General features: G+C 47.1%; 1 protein-coding gene across 4 annotated transcripts in view; it reads right to left on the reverse strand.

Annotated features, from left to right (window-relative positions):
* Nucleotides 1-19,329, reverse strand: part of NRP2 (neuropilin 2) — a 115,205-nt gene that overhangs the window by 38,481 nt on the left and 57,395 nt on the right. For all 4 annotated transcript variants that reach the window (XM_017893925.1, XM_017893924.1, XM_017893927.1 and 1 more), the window contains exons 8-12: nt 18,794-18,938; nt 15,892-16,241; nt 13,549-13,693; nt 9,590-9,706; nt 6,472-6,612 (exon numbers count right to left, since the gene is read on the reverse strand). In XM_017893925.1, the coding sequence (XP_017749414.1) occupies nt 6,472-6,612; nt 9,590-9,706; nt 13,549-13,693; nt 15,892-16,241; nt 18,794-18,938 (898 nt within the window). The remainder of the gene's footprint in view (nt 1-6,471; nt 6,613-9,589; nt 9,707-13,548; nt 13,694-15,891; nt 16,242-18,793; nt 18,939-19,329) is intronic.

The raw sequence follows: 19,329 nt of genomic DNA on the forward strand, positions 1-19,329 counted from the left end.
CTTGTGAAGAATTAAAACTTGTAGTCTTTGCTTCCCTAGGAACCCTTGCCCCTTCAAATGTCTACTTCCTAGGGTGTGGTTCAAATGTCTACTTCCTAGGGCATGGTTCAAATGTCTACTTCCTAGGGCGTGGTTCAAATGTCTACTTCCTAGGGCGTGGTTCAAATGTCTACTTCCTAGGGCGTGGTTCAAATGTCTACTTCCTAGGGCATGGTTCAAATGTCTACTTTCTAGGGCAGTGTTGGTTTTCCACTGACCCTTCTTCCAAGCTATTATAAATGCTTCAGCTCTTTTAAGTCATGGCACCCACACGTAGATATTGAGATCAAACACGGGCTGCAACTGAAGTTTGTTCTTCTGGAATGTCCCGATTTATGGCCCACCACTGTCAGACACAGAAGGTGTTCTAAGTATACAGTGGCTACTGATTACCTGACAGTGAATAAAGCTGGTATGGTGGGGGCGGGGGGCTACTTTTTTATTTACTTGAAGCTTGAGGTAAAGCCCTTTGGATTGTCAAGAGGTTGCCTGAACATGACGACTGACCAGCTAAGAACCAGCCCTGCCTGTTGGAAGCTGCCTTCTTGTTCTTGTAGCTGATGGCTATGACGCCGGCAATGGACAGCTTCCAAGAAAAAGACAATGGAAAGGAAATATGTTCCATTGCTGAAAGAGAATGAAGAAAGAATGTCCCAGAGATACAATCCCTCTCCTCCTGGACCTGACATATTTGGGAGGCATTTTGCTGGGTCCTTGACCCAAAACATGTGTTGTTGCCAATGACACAGGGAAAACAATCGCCTGGGAATGAACAACGGGAGTTCAAAAGGTTGAAGAGGAAGCACGGAGGACAGGGCCGTTCAGCATTTTAACCTGCTGCTGTCTCTGGAAAGGTCTCCTGATATTTCACCTGGCGATTTACGGCCGCATCTGGCTTCAGCTGCTTAAGTGTCATGTGAACACGTGACTGCAACCGGCCCAACAGCAATGGAATCAGTTGTGTCTACACCTCACCAAACCCTGAAATAAATCACCAGCTTGATCCTCCTGGCTATCACAAAGCCAAACACACCATCTGTCCAACACGTACATCTCCTGGCTAGCATCTTGCCCTCCTACTAGAACGACCATCTGAAAGAATATTTAGTGCTGTAGGAGATGTAGTCTCTTCGCATAGTCCATGCTTAAAACATGAGTCAGCCCTCAGCTGGCCTTCCAAGGTCAGCCTATCTCTGCTAAGGTCCTCAAATTAGCAACCAGTTAAGGGAAACACTGACTTTGGATAAACGTAGCAAGATGTTCTCAAGGTTTACAACAGACCATTTTGTGGACAGTGAAGGTTTCAGTCCTAGTCCTTGCAGGAATCTACCCAGAGCTGTTTTTTCGCTATGTCGGCTTTCATGAAGGTTTTGCCATTGAGGCAGTCTTGTCGTTCTGCCCCTTCGTTATCAATCCACACACTGCTGGGGGACTCAACCAATCATGATTTGCAGGGGGAAAAAAAGGGTAAAGAAAGCTTCTTCCTGCTGTTATTCTTTCCTGCAAAGCCAGGGACATTTTTCTACCTTCCTTAAAGAAGGGCCTCTATCCTTTTCTTTTCCAGTTGAAATTATTCCTTGACTATTGGCTTTCTTTTAGCCAAGCTGCTCCTGATCTTTAATTATCTATCATGGTCCAGAGCCCAGGACGCTCTGTCTCTGGATTTGCAGTGTCTGTGCCCCAGCCAAGCCACAGTAACCTCTTTCTGAAGACAGTTCAATCTAACGGCAATTCAATGAACTGTGTGCTGCCGTCGGTCCCACCTGATCTTTTGAACTCAGAGTTGCTTTTCAATTCAGTCACCACTTGCTCACTGTCAAAAATCAAGCCCATTATGAGTAAATTCACTCATCAATTATTTCCTCTGATTTCTCTGCAACCATCCACTCACCATACCCACCCACACTTCACTTAATTTTCTTGTGTGTGCCTCCAGTGAATCAAGGCTCTGGTCTCCCACTCTAACGGAATTCATTCAATGGCCCAATCTGCAGCAAAACAGCCCCAGTGAGGTGTTAACAATCTTACCACTTAAATTTGAAGGAATAGCCAGTCACCGTTTGTAAAATTTGGATCTTTCATAACATTAAGATTCTCGACTTACTCCCACTTGAGCTTGTTTTTGAGCCTAGAGTAAAGGTTCTGTTCCCTCAATCCTATAGGCTGTGGCTAGGCAGTCAAACCTCTGCTCAGTATCAGCTTCGCTTGTTTTCTTTCTATCTATCACTTTCATGATTTAAAGTCATTGAAGTAACACTGTAATCAGACTTCACAAGGCCAGCCCACGAGTCAAAGAGTACACATATAGGGGGAACACACACTGGAGGGTTCTGAAGCTGACCTGGCCTAGTACCCTTTATCTCGTCTTGTCTCACTCCTGACAATAATAATGACTACAGCAATCACAATGATGACGATTATTGACCTTCCTTAGTATTAATATTTACTTACAATGCTCTTTTTGATTAGCCACAATAGTTCCTACACCATCTAATGCCATGTTACTTGCTTACTTTACTGTAGTTATCCAGTGAGGGAGAATAAAACAGCTATAAAGATACCAGCCACTGAACACTCCCATCAAGAGATCTCAGAGAAGACACATCCCTCCATTACTTGCTTCTTGGTTCATACCAAAACCAGGGAACTGAAGCATCAGCAAGGGTCCCTGGAGGTTGCTCTCATGTTGATGACCAAAGCACCAGAGTGGTGTTGTCCGATAAAACGCTCTGTGATGATGCCGTGTATACAGTGACATGCCCTGTCTATACACTGACCAATACAGTGTAGCTATTGTGCCGTTGGAATGTGGCTGGTGGGACAGCAGAACCGAAGTTTTGACTGCAGTCATTTTAATTAATTAAAATAAAATTGCCGCACATGGCTCATGGCTACCATATTCAATGCTGCAGCTTTAGATACCTGCTTACCCTATGAGTTTTTGCCTCAGTTCTTAAAGGCTGGGCTCTGATCATTCGCAAAACTGCCTATGATCAAAGCACCTGAGAATGTAGGAAACATGCCATTTCCTACTAAGGGGGTGCTTCCTATGTCATTGTCACTACAGAGGAAAGCCAACGTGGCTTCTTAGAGAACACCGAGTGTTCCTCCACAGCTAGCAGGGGTCACTGAATTTGGAACAGGGTCCCGAGAGGCTGGTGTGAACACCCTCCAGGCAGCTAAGCCACAAGCAAAGAACTAAAAACAGAAATACTGAGTGGCTTGAAAGACTATCTTGAAAAACAAAAACAGTGGAATGAAACCAGTGGGTGTCTTGTCAGCCCTAGGCAACCACTGGCCAAAAAGAACAGAACTAATTGCTTACTTAAAAGGAAAAGGAAAAGAAAAAAAAAAAAAGAAAGAAAATATGAGAAAACAACGAAATCAGAAAATATCCAAGGAATGTAAGCAGCTTCCACAGGCCCTGCTCATCATATGGCCTGTGTGGGGTACTTTCACACGGCTAGATCCTCTCCTATCTACCTGTCTCTTCACCCTGGTGTCCCCCACACTTGATGGAGTCACCTCGTTTCTTAAATTTCATTACTTCTGTTTGCCTATCTCACAAGGGGATGAAGCATATGGCACATGCTCATGAAAAGTGGGACGGTCCCCTCTGTGGATGGCAAAGTGTGGCACACAACAGGCTTTCAGGCTGACTCCGTGGGCGCCAGCCGCTCTGAACCCATTAGCAGTTGCTCTGCCCCCAACCAAGCCAGCTGCTTCCCTTCTCCCCAATCCCCTCAGGGCCTACCCCCTCCTTTTTTTTCGATGAAGAAGAAGAAAGGACCACCCTGAACAGAAAGGGCTTTCTCTCCTCTCCTGCTTAAAGCCCAATATCGAGCTTTGTAAGGAGAAGGAAAATAGGAAATACAGAGAACGGTTCATAAAGTCATCAGAGGATAGAGGGAAGGGCTCTGAGAACAATATTATGATTTTGTTTCCTGGAGGCAGGTTACAAGTGCCACTTTCCCAAACTTTAGGGATTCCTCTGGAATAGGAAAATAATTATTTTCCCTTTCAATATCTTAAGGGAGGAACAACATTAGATCTAGCAGTTCCTTATGGCCCTAATTTTCTCCCTATCCCCATCCATTCAGCCAAAGGTTGGAATTCTGCCCACTTTGTAAGCTCGCTCTGAAAAGCCCTCCCAAACCACAGGGTGTAATGAATCAGCTGGAAGGAGGACAAAGACTAGAATTCCCAACCACCAGTAGCAAGGGCCAGCCAGAGGGGCTTTCGGGTGAAGGCCAGGACTGGACGAGGAGGAGGCGGTGGTGAACGGGTGAAGAAACAGAGGTCCAGGCCAGGGTCAAAGGGAGGTCACTTAAGCTCCCCTAGAGCTGTGACTCGGTAATTGGTGGCCTTGTGGCCTGGGTAGGGCTGCCCTCAGACACTCCCAGAAAAAGTATGCTTAGAAGAGTACAAGGGAGGAGGCCAGAATCATTAGAATGAACCTGAGGACAGACACTGAATAAGAGCCAGCCAACTTCCCCAGCCTGCAGAGGACCCAGGCTATATCCTTTCTCGCAAAGCACCTCTGCTGAGGTACGTACCACACATAGACCCACACACACCCACGCACAGAAACCACAAACACTCTCATGAACACACACATTAACGCTAGAATACGCACACCTACACAGACCCCACAAACCTTCTTTACATTCAGATACAACATGGGGGTTGGGAACAACCATGAATTAATTGGATGCAGTCTCAAAGGAGTGGAAATGAAAGGAACAATCCAGGCTGGGTTATAAAAATAAGTATTTTTTCCCAACGTGCAGTAGACTCATTATATTAATTAAACATTATTGCAGTGAACAGAGAAGGGAGGGTGATTAAGGCTGGACTGGGGTAAGTGTTCTCTTCTGTTGCCCGAGGCCGTGGTGATCTTCAGATATTAATCTCTCTGAGCACTCAAATGCTGAAGAGATAAACACTTGAAATATGAAAATGTTTTTCTCCGGATCAGGCACTGTGACCCTCCGGGGAAGCAAGTGTGGGCTGTGTCAGGAGGCCAGCTCCAAGTGCTCTCCTAGCGTCTGTCCCACTGCCACCCCCCAGGAAGAAGGGACACGCCAGTGCTTGGGGTGAGAAGCAGAAGGGAAGGTCCCTTTCCCTCTTTTATTTTCTAGTCTTTTCCTGTTGTATTCTGGCAAACTGATCTACTGAATTTCCAGAATTCATCCTTCTCCTTTCCAGTGCTTATGGAGGTCTCAGGTCCAGGCCAGAGGTACAGGAGAATTCAAAGTCACTCAGTGCTGTGCTGGAGCCAAGGTATACCAGCTTGTGAGAGCTGCTTGTCAAGTGTTTTGTAAGCCAGTTGTTAAATGTATTCATTGGTAAAAATTAAATTATATAAACCTATAATTCAATACACTGTATTAAAAAACAAAGGTAACAAATCCTCAAAACTCAACACTTGCTAGTTATCTTAATACATTTTATCAGTATCTATACTTCTGGAGTCATTTCTGTCTACTGTATTTGCACAATGGAAAAAAAACTGTATAATGCTCTATTACTGACTTCTCAACTCCATCTCCATTGACGTTGTGTTGGTAGCTTAAGTGGAGCTATGGTAAGGGTATTTACGCCACTGAAAGTGACAAACATTAAAAAGCAGTTGTTGTTGTTGTTTTAATCCCTAAAAGCCTATTGTTAAACATTTACTATCATACTGCTGTGAAAGCACGTAACAGCGGAGAGAGCAGACAACGCTTGCTACCTGTTTAGAAGGGCTAGAGGCAACCCCTTCTTGTCAGCAGTGTCAGGAGAGGCTTCTGAAATCTGGCTTTCTGAAACTAAAAGGGTGGGCTTAACAATGTATCCAGGACTGGCAGCAATACTCTTCTAGAAGCCAAGTGCCAGGCAGCTCTGCTAGATACCCATGGGTGTGGCCGCATTTTGGTCCCTCAAATTGACTTGGTGTAGAAGCAATGGCACCCTCAGAGATGTATAAATCAGACTCAAGGCCAGTGGTCTCCCCATGAGCCATTTTAGGAACAGTACCCAGCCATTTTAGGAACAGTACCCAGCCATTTTAGGAACAGTACCTCGAAGTTGACAAGGGGCTCCATGATAATGGCAGTGGGTACTGGCTACGGGAACAAGAGGACATTGACTCACCCCATCTCCTAGGGCCTCCCAATTGTCCCTTCTTTTTCTCTCCTCTTTCTTCTATCTTGGCTTCCCCCTCTCCCTCCCAGCTTCCAGGCTGTGCTGTAATCACAAGAGAGGCTGGGAACCACCAACCGGCTATTCTTTGAGGTGACGTCTTGAGCAAAGACCGTGGTGGTTTGTGGGCAAAGAACAGAGGATTGCTCTGCGGTGGGAAGTTACAAAGCTTGTAAGGGAATCTGGGGTTGAAGTATGTGGAACAGGCTAGCCTTAACTCTTTCATCTCTTCACTCACAGCTGGCTTACCTGGAAACGTCCGGTCGTTGGGGCTGGAGCTGCTGGCCCAGGTGGTCCGGAGCCACTTGGCATGGTCATACATCCAACCACAGGGCTCCTCGGGGAAATCAAAGTTGCAATTGAATCCCGAAGGGAGCTGCAAATCTTTGTCTAAAAGGGGAAAATAATAACCCAAAGGAAGGCAAATGAAATGGGTTCAGAGAACAGCCACAGTGGTACTATTTAAATGGCTGGCAAGGCCTGAGTGGAGAGCAGAGAAAGAAGTGGCTTCCTTTGCTTATTCATTTAACTCATCTTGGCGATCGCTGGCTTTCGGGTCAGGCTTTGGTCTCATCCTTCCCAGGCATGAAAGCCAAGTCTGCCAGTGGTTCCCATAGTAAGCAATTATAAATGAGGCCACCAAATGGCTTCAGGCTCTAATCAGCCTCTTCTGTCCACCTCGGACAGCAGACAAATGTGAAAATTGCTGTTCCCTAAATGCCAGAGAAGAATGTCTCCCCAGTGCCCTGGTGGAAGGCTGGCTCCCAAAAAAAGTATTATCTCATCTTCTGCCAACCTGGCTCTCAGAGGAGGTGGGGCAGCCCATTAGCATCCAGAGAGACTGAAATCCCTGGGAGGTTCTGCCCAGTGAGGAGAAAGTGACCTCAGAAACAAGGAAGGCTTGTTTGCTACACTTCACCTCTTTGTGATCCATCTCTATTTCTGAAGACTGGGACAGTCCAGCATCTCCACGGGGAGGTATGCCCGGTGGGAAATTTGGCATGGTAAGAGCAAATCGAAGGGACCAGACCAGCCAGCCGTTCAGCTCAGTGCTAACCAGGAGGAAAAATAATTTCCCATCGTGCTGAATCCCTGGAGGCTGCGACCCCAGGGAGATGGAGAATGCTTTCCCTATGGGAATCCAGGAACTAATGACACAATGGTGTCCTGTCTGCTTTGGTGGTTCACCTGCCTGAGCCTGAAGATAGAACCAAAAGAGTTTCTTCTGGGGTTCCACCCAGCTCCAAAAATCCAGTATGAGTTCATGCCAAATATGTGACTAAGTCGGGGTGGCATGGAGGTGGGGAAGAGGAAATGGGAACCCAAATGTGGTTGTTTGCCAGCTGTGCCTGCGGAGACAGAGGAAAAATGCCGGCTAATGTTGGTAGCAGGGAGGAAGTGGGGTCTCTGCCCTTCTCACTTCCCTTCCCAGGGTTCTTAGAGAGGAATTTCCATGGGGAAGGCTTAGAATGCAGGTTAGGAAGTCTAAAGGGAGCCACAGACTGGTAGAAACAAATTACTCACCCTAGGGGTGAGGAGGGCTCATCTCATGGGCGGGGGCAGGGCACTGCTGGCGTCAGAGGGAGAAGGAAGATAACCACCAGGCCCTGTAAATGCCTCCCCTTTCCAGGACAGCATATTTAACATTTGCCCACCCTTGGCCAAATTCAGGTTGAGTTTAGAAGAAACACATGGAATCTATTACAGAAGCATCAACCTGTGGCTTGGAAAAGTCAGCCCTTAGCCCTTACTATCCCCTTCTCCTGACAATTTCTGAATTTCTATTTTTCCCTTCAAAAAATATGAAGTAATTCAATATAGCATAAATCCTCTGTAATATTTACATGTATACTGTATCTCAGGAACCAGATTCTACAAAAAAAAAAAAACGTTTGCAAAAGAAAAGGGAGGAACCATCAAAGAAACCTCAAATGAAACAAACCACTATAAATGGGAAAATCATATTAAAATAAACTTCTGAAATTTTGTAGCAGAACCCTTAGTTTTCCTTTGATTGTCGTTTAGCTAGAACCCCACTCCAGGTCCCCAACAAGCTAACTCTGCAAATCCAGTATCGTATATTAACTCCCTGTGCATTTCACTTTTGGCTCTCAAACTATCTGAAACATGTCTTGGAAGATTCTCCTCCTTCTTCTCTCCATAAAACAAAAACAAGTTCATTAAAATGTCAGAATTCTGTATTCAACTAACCCCGACCAACAGTGTCCCCCACCCACACAATAACACAAAAGCACAATCCCCAAAGCATATGCATTAAATTATTGCCTTTTCAGTCACATAACTTCAGCATTTATTTTTGGCTTTCCTCCCATTCTTCTTTGTAGCCATTTTCTGGAGTCATCCATTCCATCAGTGCAGTTCCTCTGTCAAACGGCTGTGCTTGCAGGTTCCACAGATTTCGCCATCTACCTACCATCTTTATCTCTCCATCACTTCTCTAGTCTCTTTGCCGATCTTCTCTCATTTTGTTTAATGAAGATTTAATAATGATCAGTAATTTACTGTAAGTTGAGGCTGTCAAGCTTAACATTCTAGACAAAATGCCAGGTGTTCCAACATTTGTGGTTTCTTAGAAATGTCCTCATACTTGGTGACCTTAGCAGTATGATTTAAAATGTGACTTACTTTTGGGTTCTGCCGATTATTGTTTTTATCTAACTTGGATAGGCTCCGAAGATAAACGAAAGGAATGTAGATTTCCCATGTGATGAGACCCACCCAGAAATGCAAAGCCCCTGAGTTTTGAGGGAACGGTTGAAGATGCCTTTTTACATTTCTGCCTTTGTCTCTGATCTGTGCTCCAGTTATAGAGGATATGGTGCACTGTCTTATAGAATCATCACTGTTACACTTTCTCAAATTAGTGGCGGTGAAAGACACAGGGAAACACGATTAAGTCACTGCTAACTGCTGGATTAACCCAACTATCGAGCTCCATGGACCAAATCACCCAGATGACCGCCGTATCTTCACTTGACTGTAGCAGCTTAACAAGAAAAACTATCAGAGCTGTGAATTCTAAGGATGAGGATGGTTTTCCTTTAGCAGACAAGCAAGATAGTGAGGGCTCAACAAATGAGACTTCTCGAAAGAAGTCATCTTTGTCTCACCTGATATCTAGTGGGTTCACAGCAGTAGGGCTGTACTGGTTGTTACACTATTCAAATGCTTCTACATTGGCTGTAAATACTGCCCCAGACCCCTGAGTGTCCCCACCTCTCTTACCCCTTCCCTGAGATCCCCTGGATTTCTGACCCAGGAGACCCCTAGGTCCCTGCCCAGCCACAGGCCAGCTCCCACTCTGACTAGTTGGCACCCATGCCATCGGGATGCAATATGTGCTTACCATCCTCAAAGCTGCAGTTCTCCCCACACTCCGTGGCCTCCTCATCGGTGGGATACGGGGTAGTTGTCTCTTCGCTCTTCACGGTGGGTCCCAGAGTCTCTACTGTGGGCTTGGAGTCTGTGTAAGGGCAAAGGAAGAGAAGAGAATGCTGTAGCAGCCTGTGTTGCAACCCAGCAGGAAGAAGATGCCAAACATCTTTAGAGAAGAAAAAGAAGATGCACACGTGTGCCCAAAACTCTGAAGTCACATCTGTGTGCTGTCAATGAAGTCAGAGGCATCACCATAGTAGAATGAGAATGGTCCTGGGTTGCAAAACCAGCAGTGACAGAGGTAGGGACACAAACCCACATTCTTTACTCCATGGCAGAGGCCCTGAGGTTAGCACAAAAGGCCACATGAGGCAATAATGGAGGGGCGATAGGCGACACTGACTCCAAGGAAGGACCAAAGCACACTCTGGCTCATGTCTGCACAAAACTGGATGGACGGGAATATGGATTTAAAGGGGCTCAGACTCTACATGGTAAAAGTGATTTGGGGCTATGCCTGAAGGTCAGGGTGTGGCAAATTCAAGTGTTTCCTGGATCCAAACACCTATTGTAAGTGAGGAAAGCAGACGCGGTGGTGGGGGCAGGGAAGGGTTGGAGAGAGAGGAGGTGGTGACAGCTGAGATCTTATATGCCTGGTTTAAAGGTGGCCTCCACGACTGGCTCCAGCAGATTGGGGCCTGGAGGGGAGGCAGCCCAGTGTGGCCAGGCCAGGTCTTCCAAATATTTCCCCCTTTCCTTTCCCTAACAAGAAGGCAAAAATCCCTAAGTAAAATCTCCAGACGCTACAAGTTGGCAACTTGTTAAAAACGTTATACTACCTAGCACACAATGAACCCTGGGTAGGCCAAACCTGGCTGCAGGCAGTGGGTTTTGACCTCAGCTCTAGGTGAATCATTCACCTATTCATTTGCTTATTTGCTCACGCCCGTCATTCATTCAGTAAGGATTGAGGGAGTGAATGGAGCTATGAGTCAGGCCCTGGGTGGGGTGAAAGGGGTTCTGGAAACTGGTGCTCAAGTCCATGTGTTTTGGGGTGGCGTCTTCATCCCAGAGCTGTCCACCGACAGGATGCCGGTGCCTTGTCCCTCTCATTTCTATACATGTTCCTTTGCGCTATTGTATGTGATTAGGCGCCTTTGTCAGGCACCCTTCAGGATACCATTTAATAAAGCCAGGAGCTGGAGGAAATTGCTAAATACGTTGAATAGCTTTTTCACGGTCGACTTCCCACCTTTCTGCTATTAAATACTACGTACATAACCTTTCATACTTCCCTTTGCTGTGTCTGCCTTTTGCTCACAGTAAATAGCAAATAACCTCGAAGCGTCCTAATTTGTAAGTTCAAATTTGTCACTGTGTCATAGAAACTCGATTGTAAAGCAAACTATGGGGCAGTAAGGCAAAACATAATTATCTGAAACACAAACAAACCAACTAACAGGTGAAGCAGCCCTGTCAAATTATTTAGCTGCAGCAGCTCAGCCCAAGCCATTATTTTTCCTGTTATCCTTTGGGATAGGGATGAAGAAGCGAACCAAGGATGAGCGGGAGAAACAGATGGAAATTCAAAAAGCAAACATAGCCACATGACCTATGGAGAACAGTTTCTGGAAATGTTAGGTAGCAAAATGGGTCAGCTGATTGGTGTAGAGAATGTTAAACCTGGGGGCCAGTGAGGCACCAGAGAGCAGGGCGTGTAAATGAAAGTGGAGGAACGGCAGGCACGGAGGCCTTGGTGTTTATACTGTTTGTGCAATGTTTGTACTGGGCGCTTCAAGGTAACTGCCCATCAAACAGCAGCGCTCCCCCTGAAATTGAAACCAGATGTCAGAGACTTCAAAGGAAAGGAGGCTGGGCAAACGGAATGCTCCTCAACTCTGATCTTCCAAGGAATGGCCAGGCAGGGCTTTGAAATAAGAAACCTGTCGCTGACCATCACTGGTGTAATGTGGGGCAGGTTGGGGTTGGGGAGCAATGAGGGAAAGAGGTCATTAGCAACTGTCCCCCTGACCAGACTAGGAGGGCGTGGCACCGAAGGGCAAGGGATGGGGGGAAGAATGAGGTGGACTTCATCTAGCTGAGTGACCTCTGGCAAGTGACTTCTACCCTCTGGGGCTGTTTCCTTGTCTACGAAAGAGGAATTGGCCCAGGTCTGTGATATTTCCCAAACCATGCATCACTCTCATCATTGGGTTGTGGAATCTATTGAATAGGTCATGACCAGCATTTAAAATGTATCGACTATAATATTTTAGAGTGCACTTCCATGGTTAAGATGACCATTGCTTTGGGAACCTTTGGTTTCAGTTACATTTATTTATCAGAAACAGTTTGCTGGGTGCCAGGCAGTAGTCTAAGTATTTCATATCCATTCATTCATTTAATCCTCACAATGACCCTACGGGGTGTAGATAGACTATTGTCATCTCCATTTTTCAGCCAAGATAACCAAGGTGCTAAGAGACTAACTTTTCTGAGGTTATGCAGCCAGCAAATGGTAGGGGCAGGACTTGAACTTGGCAATCTGTCTCCAGAGTCCAAGCACTTATGCATACACTCAACCCCCGTATACACAAGTGTGTGTGAGTGCTTAGAAGTGAAGCGGGTTGTGAAGGAAAATTATTTTAAATTGTGTATCATGGGCAGAAATGCGTGAAAGCCACTGGCTTACAAACTCCTGGATCCCCTACAGCACTGAGCCCCTGATGCCAGGGCAGCCATAAACGAAGCCAGCTTGTATCGGGGGGAGGTTTTCTGCACCTGCGAGAGGACAGGTGACACACATTTAGCAGGCTGCAGGGAACTTTGGCCTCGTCCCCAGGTAATGGGGAGTAAAGTGTCTTCCTATGAAGATGTATTCACTAGGGCTGCCTTCAATTCAAAAGTGAGGAGGCTAATTTGGGCCCAATTCTCAGCCCGTGTGCCTCAACGGGGCTCCTCTGCACTGCCGTAGCCAGCATACAGGCAGCATTTTTCTCCCTGGGAGCCAAAAGCACTTCTCCGACATGCCCTTATTAATCCTTCATGCCATCCTGCCAGCTGAGCCGGTGACAGGTACGGCACCGACAGGAAAATGGGGATACCTGGGGCCCTGGTGGAGGACGGCAGGATAACTCAGGCTAGTGGCTGCTCCGGCTGGCATCAGGCTCAGGCCCCGAGCCCCAGTGGCTCCCATGAACTCCTTTTGGCAGGCAGTGAGTGAGCTCCGGGTAAGATCTGGTGCCAGCTCTGCTGAGGGAGGAGGGCCAGCGCCCCGAGGAAAGGAAGGCAGGGCCTGACTCAGAAGGGCAGGGCTCTCCCTCGGAAACCAGGAAGGCTGCACCCTCTGTGGGCCTCACCCTCATTTGGGAGAATGAGAGGTGTTCCCCGAGGCCTGGGCCACCTGGCAGGAATGAGCAGGACAATGAGAAGGAGTCCCGCCCCTGTCAGCTCCCTGCAACAGGGTCCCTCCTGAGCAAATAAATGCCTTTTACAGATGTGGCTCCGAAATGAAAATGAAGTCTCTTAGCCACTGACATCTGGAGGCCAGATTCAGACATAAACCAATTACTTTATTATCATGAGGGGTTTTTTTCTTTCCTAAATCAACAGCCACAGCCCTCTGGCCTGAAGAGCCAGGGTCTAATTGAATTTGGGTGGGTGGTATGTGGTTATGATTTGTTTTTGAGAGACTCGGGTTGGAGAATTGAAATGATCCTTTAAAAAAGACAAAGTGCATCCCTTGAGAAACTGTCCTGAGTCCAGAGGCTGTGGTACCCATGGTCTGAGGCAGGAGAACATGGCAGGGGTCTGCAGCGCTTCCAGCTCCAGGGATGGCTGCCCCCTCCACAGCCCTCCCAGGGCCTCGTGGGATGTCAGGGTCAGAGGACCATGTGGGTGAGATGCAAAGAGGAGGAAGTGTCGTCTTACCTGTCCAGTCACAGCCCAGCACCTCCAGCCGCATCCCAATCCCCGCCGGCGACCACCTCTCCGGGTATACCCGCACATACTGCGCTGGAACGGGGTCAAACCTTCGGATGTCAGGGGTGTCATAGTGCATGTTCCCTTCAAACAGCTGCAGGGAGAGAGGCCACTCAGCCCTACTGGTGTGGGACCCAGTCCCTATCACCTTCTTGCCTCTCCTTCCCCTTCTCCTCCCTGCCCCGCACATCCAGCCAGGAAGGCAGATTCCTAGTTGATCCCTGGCACTGGGACATTCCGATCCATGGGGCCTTCATTTTCAGACCAAGGATTTTATTCATTTGGAAGGTGGTTAGGGACCCAGAATTATGGAAAATAGGAAGTAAACAAAGGTGGCAATTTCCAGGTTGTGTCTTTTACCTGGTGACTGAAATGGAGTATCTGGGGAAGAATTTGGCTCCAAATGCATTTTCAGCTGACTTTGGCTAGAGAAGGGGGAAGGCAGTTTGGGTGATCTTTGACCGTTCTGAATTCCTGGTCTACTGGGAAAGGGATGCTTCTTTTTCTAATGCGTGAAAGCCTCGATTGAGGTAGCCCAAGCTGACTGATAATTCCTAGCTCACTGAGAACCTGGCGGGAAAATGACCCCTAGGCCAATGACACTGTCTTCTGGTCACACATTGACAGTCTTAGACTGTTTCCCAAACCTTTGTTTAAGGAAAGCACTCCTGTCAAAAGAAACCTCACATGGAGCCCCAGTACATAAAACTGATGATGCGGGGAGCAGGGGGCTGCTTTGGTGGAGTTGGGTGGAGGACCAGCCTGGAGTACCCTTGGAGACACTCATCCAGGGGAAGGACAGGAGTGGGTGGCCAGGGCCTGCGGCTGATTAGCCCCCAGGAATTCTGCAGGACTGCTCCAGGTTTCAGGATGCCCTGGGTCCACAATTCTGAACCGGAAGCACTGTCTCGGATAGGGCTGTCTCCTACAATGGCAAAGATCAACTCCTTTCCCAAGAAAAACCAGGCTCAGCTCTCCCTGGGGACGCCTGCGGCCCAACTTCTGTTCCATTGATGCAAAGTTCCATTGATGCAAGCCCTGAGCCTTTCTAAGCCTCTGGAGTTGAGAGCTGGGAGTTTACCTCAGCATCACAAAACCTCTAACCCAGCTCTTGCCTCTGTATTCAGAATGGAAACATTTGCTTAGCAAAGGTGGCCCCGAGACATGCAACACTCCCTCCTTTTTTAGGGACCTGTTCTTTCGAGAAAAACAAGGGGTAACTAGAGATAAGAATCAGAGAGCCTGGCCCGCCAGGAGACTGATCTGGGGAGGGACAGAGGCATGACGTCTCCTCCCCTTCTGGGGCTCCTCGTGTCTGTGTTGAAGGCTGACCTTCACTCTGGTGGCAGAAGGGTAGGCTGCACTGGCCTGAGCCTCTGGCTCGGAGTGAGGTTCTCTTGCTTCTCCCTTGCCTCAGTTTGAGAGGCAGGAAAGATCTAAGCAGTCAAAACTAGGAGAATACAAAGGAATGCAGTGACATTCAGAAAAACATCGTTATTTTTGGAAGTCAACCTCTAGTTTCTGTAGCTTGGCCTCCAAAAACCACATCCCCTTTAGATGTCTGGCCAATTTCAAGGAAACTTTATCTGAAAGATTTTATAAAGAGTGTTGAACTTTATAAAAAGTCAGTGTTCAGTAGTAGTTAAGCATTGACTTTGGAGTCAGACTTCCGGTTTCTGAATCGGCTCTACCACAGGTGAACTGTGTGACCCTGGGCATGATATCAAGTGTCAGTTTATCATCACTAAAATGGGAGTGACAAAAAGATCTACTTTGCATAGATGTTGTGAGGATTAATAAAGAGTCATTGCTGGGCCTGATGGCTCATGCCTGTAATCCCAGCACTTTGGGAGGCCAAGGCAGGTGGATCACTCGAGGTCAGGAGTTCGAGACCAGCCTGACCAATATGGTGAAACCCCATCTCTACTAAAAATACAAAAATTAGCTGGGTGTGGTGGCGGGCACCTGTAATCCCAGCTACTCAGGAGACTGAGGCAGGAGAATCGCTAGAACCCTGGAGGCAGAGGTTGCAGTGAGCCGAGAACACACCACTGCATTCCAGTCTGGGTGACAAAGACTCCATCTCAAAAACAAACAAACAAAAAGAGTCAAAAATAAGGTATTTAGCACAGTGCCTGGCACAAAGTAATCTCTCAAATGATATCTGTTTTATTGGATTTCAGGAGTTGGATGACGACTGTTCAGATGGGGCATTACCACTTTCCACTCCCTGTACCCCACTTAGCCTCCCTGTTGAGGGTGAGGTTACAGAGGCCTCCAAGAATAGCCTACCTTTGGTTGCTGGGTCCTGGGGTCCTGAATGTATTCCCAGTCCTTGCCATTTAGGCTGTAGGAGACTTTGAACTTGCGTACAAATGCCCTGGCTTCCACGGCAGTGATACTGTCTCCTCCGCGGGCTCCCTGGATGATGACGCCTTTCACTGTCTTGGGTGTTCCCAGATCTACCTGAAGCCACTCCTCACCCGGCTGGGCCTGAGGGATTCTAGGGAACCAGCCCGCGCGGCTGCTGACCAGGCGGGCTGCACTGGGGCTCCAGAGGTATTCGTGGGTGGAAGAGGCGGAGATCTGGGAGTCTGCAATGAGGCCTGAGAGCATCCCCAGCATGTTGGAGCAGGGGGCATCTGCAGAGAGGACAGGAAGATACAAGAGGTCATGGCTGACACCTGCTAACCAGGGACCACCCCCTATAAGGAGGGAGTTGCAAAAGAGCCCAACTGTCAAATACTGAGTCAGCACTGATTTCTTTGCGTGGTGAATGTGTATAGCACTGTGGTTAAGAGCCTGGACTCGGAGCTAGACTTCCTGTGTTCAGGCTCACTCTGCCACTTTCTAGTCAGAGGGCCTTGGGCAAATTATTTAATTGCTCTTTGCCTCCGATTCCTTAGATCTAAAGGGGAGCTAATAGAGGTGCCTACCTCTTGGGGGCTGTTGCAAGAATTCTGTTAGTTCCTAAGACCTCACAGGACAGTGCCTGGCATATTTAAGTATCCAATAGCCATTAACTATTTGTGCTTACAGTTCTAGCCAAGAACTCTCAGAATGTGCATCTGCACATCCCTGTTGATGACACTAGTCCCCACTGACCCTCTCAGGGACACCGAGCACAGGGGAACTGAGCTAAGCACTGAACTATTTCCTAGTGATTGTTTTGCCAAGCAGAAGGAAACCTTCCTGGCGTCAGTATCAGGTCTGTATTCCCCATATATGTTATCACTGCTCTTTACTGCCTTGGATCCTTCCCACATGCTGTTCCCATGACCCAAAGTGCTTTTCCCTTCAGTCACCCCCAGGCTAACATTTTCTTACCCCAAGCTCAAGTGTCGTATCCACAGAAAGGCTGTGCCCCAATTTTCAATCCACACGAAATTGGGTTCCGTCAGAGCACCCTGTTCTTTTCCTTCATATGAACACTCTAGTTTATCCAGTACTTGCATTTGTTTATTATCTATCTTGCTCACTAGCCTGAAAGTTCTACAATGTCAGAGACCCCATCTGTTTTGTTTCTGTCTCTATGTCCCATTCCCAGTGTGTGCCTGGCACATCAGATGTGTGGAGCAAATGATTGAGTGGAGAATGCATGAATAAATGATGTCAGGCAAGGCAGGGTCTATAGTCAGTGTGCATTTCATACTTGCAAACTGAACTATGATAAAAAAAGATTCTCCAGGTTGTCCCCCTTCTTCAAAATCATTGGTTCTCTCCTTTCAGTCTTCCAGAGAATGAGCTCTAACTAAATATTTGCTGATTAACCTGGAACAGCAACAGGAAAGGGACAGAAAATAGTCCCCTAGACAGGATTAGCATAAACTGATCCCATTAGAAGAAAACAGGGTCTTTGTGTAAATGTGATAAGAGCAGAGAATTTGAATTGAGAAAATGTGGGTTCAGATCCTGGCTCTGTCACCTCCTAGTTGGGTGACTTTGGGCAAGCTATTTAACCTCTTTGAGTCTTGGTTTCCTCATCAGTCCCTGGCCCACCCTACCTCACAGGGTTGTTAGAAAGCATAGGCAAGATGATGAACAAGAAAGGCATGTGGAGATGCAGAGACTGTACAAACACAAGGTGTTTTAACTAGAAGCCTCAAACAGGGTCAGACCTTGGAGCACTCCCTATCAGAGCTGCAATGATTAGGGGAAAGACACGTGGATGGATGTACACTGAAGACACTTCCAGGTCAAAGAGGCAACTTGCCTGCCCTGGGCTGAGCCCACAAGATAAAGGGGATTGGTCTGTCCTTACATTTCTGGGGCTAATCCAGCCATCATCATCTCCCATCTGCACCCCCTGCATTAGCCTCCTGTAATGTCCCAGCTCCCACTCTGGTCTTCTCCAGTCTACATATCTTGGGTTTCAGCCCACAAAAAAGCTGTGTCCATGCCCCTCACTTCCTCTTTTGGTCCCTCTTGCCACCGTGCCATTGAGAAAGCTGTGACCGTTGCCTGGTGCACTTTCTGTCTCCTCTTCACCAGGTAATGTCTATTATCTGCCTTCTAGCCTCACCTCAATCATCACCTCCTCAAAGAAGTCCTCCTTGAGCTCCTAGGCTGGGTCAAATCCCCTATAATGTACTTCCAAGGACCATAAGCCTCTATTTCCAGACGTTGATCACAGTTTTGATTTTATACTTATGAGTTTATTAGTATGTCTGCCCAACTTGCCCATATGCCCACACAGAACAGAGTCTATTGTGCCCACCATTGTGTCCACAGCACCATGCACAGCTCTTGGCCCCTGGCTGAGGCAGCAGAGACTGTTATTCGAAAGCAGGGGCTTTGGACTGAAACTGCCTAGATTCAAACCATGGTTCTACCACTTACTGGTGAGTGACCTAGCTCTTTAAGTCTTGGTTTCCTCATCTGTAAAGTGAGGAGAATAATACCTATAGAGTCCTTATGAGGATAATAAAATATGTTACATCTTAGGTGCTTAGAATGGCATCTGTACCTAGTTAGCATTCCATAAATGTTAGCTATTAATAGTAGAAATCAGAGATGCTTAATAAATATATACTGAACGAATGAATGAGAAGACAAACTCTGGTAGGACTTGAGTCTTTGAGCCAGTCTGTCTGGGAAGGTCATGTGGTACAGTCATGCTGCTTGCAGAGAGTTGAAAGGGAGCAGAGCCCAGGACTCAATCAGCACCCCAACCTCAATGGAGCCCCCACCTCACCTGTGACCCGGCAGCCGAAGAGCTCCAGCCGGAGGGCGATACCTGAGTGCCAGGTCTGAGGGCGGATCCTAACAAACCTTGTCAGCAGCGGAGCGTGGAGCTTGTTCAGAACCACCTCAGTTGCATCGTTGTTGGCTTGAAATACCTGTAGCGTAAGATGCAAAACCATGTTATAAATCCCTGTTTGTAGTTCAGCCACTTGAGCAGTCGTTGAAGGAGATGGGAAGGTTCTGTTGAATTTTCTTTTCCTCAAGCTTAAAAATAATCAGTGGGTGTGTTGTTTTGGGCTTTTTAAAGAAACACAATGTAAAAAAAAATTAATTTCTCACACTGTTCTACTTGAAAATTATCAATAGTCTTCCCAGAAAATTTTAGAGGGAAGGAAAATTTTGCCACCAGGCCAAGAGCAGGTAGAAGAAGGAAAACACTCGAGAAGCTAAGGAAGAGGGAGAAAAGTAGAATATCTGTTTAAAATGAAGTAAAAATATCATCTTTTAGGGCTACCAGACCTCACTCACTAGCTTGAACTTGACACT

This window comes from Rhinopithecus bieti, unplaced genomic scaffold (genome assembly GCF_001698545.2).
Source record: "Rhinopithecus bieti isolate Rb0 unplaced genomic scaffold, ASM169854v2 scaffold_22522, whole genome shotgun sequence".
Classification (NCBI taxonomy): Eukaryota; Metazoa; Chordata; class Mammalia; order Primates; family Cercopithecidae; genus Rhinopithecus; species Rhinopithecus bieti.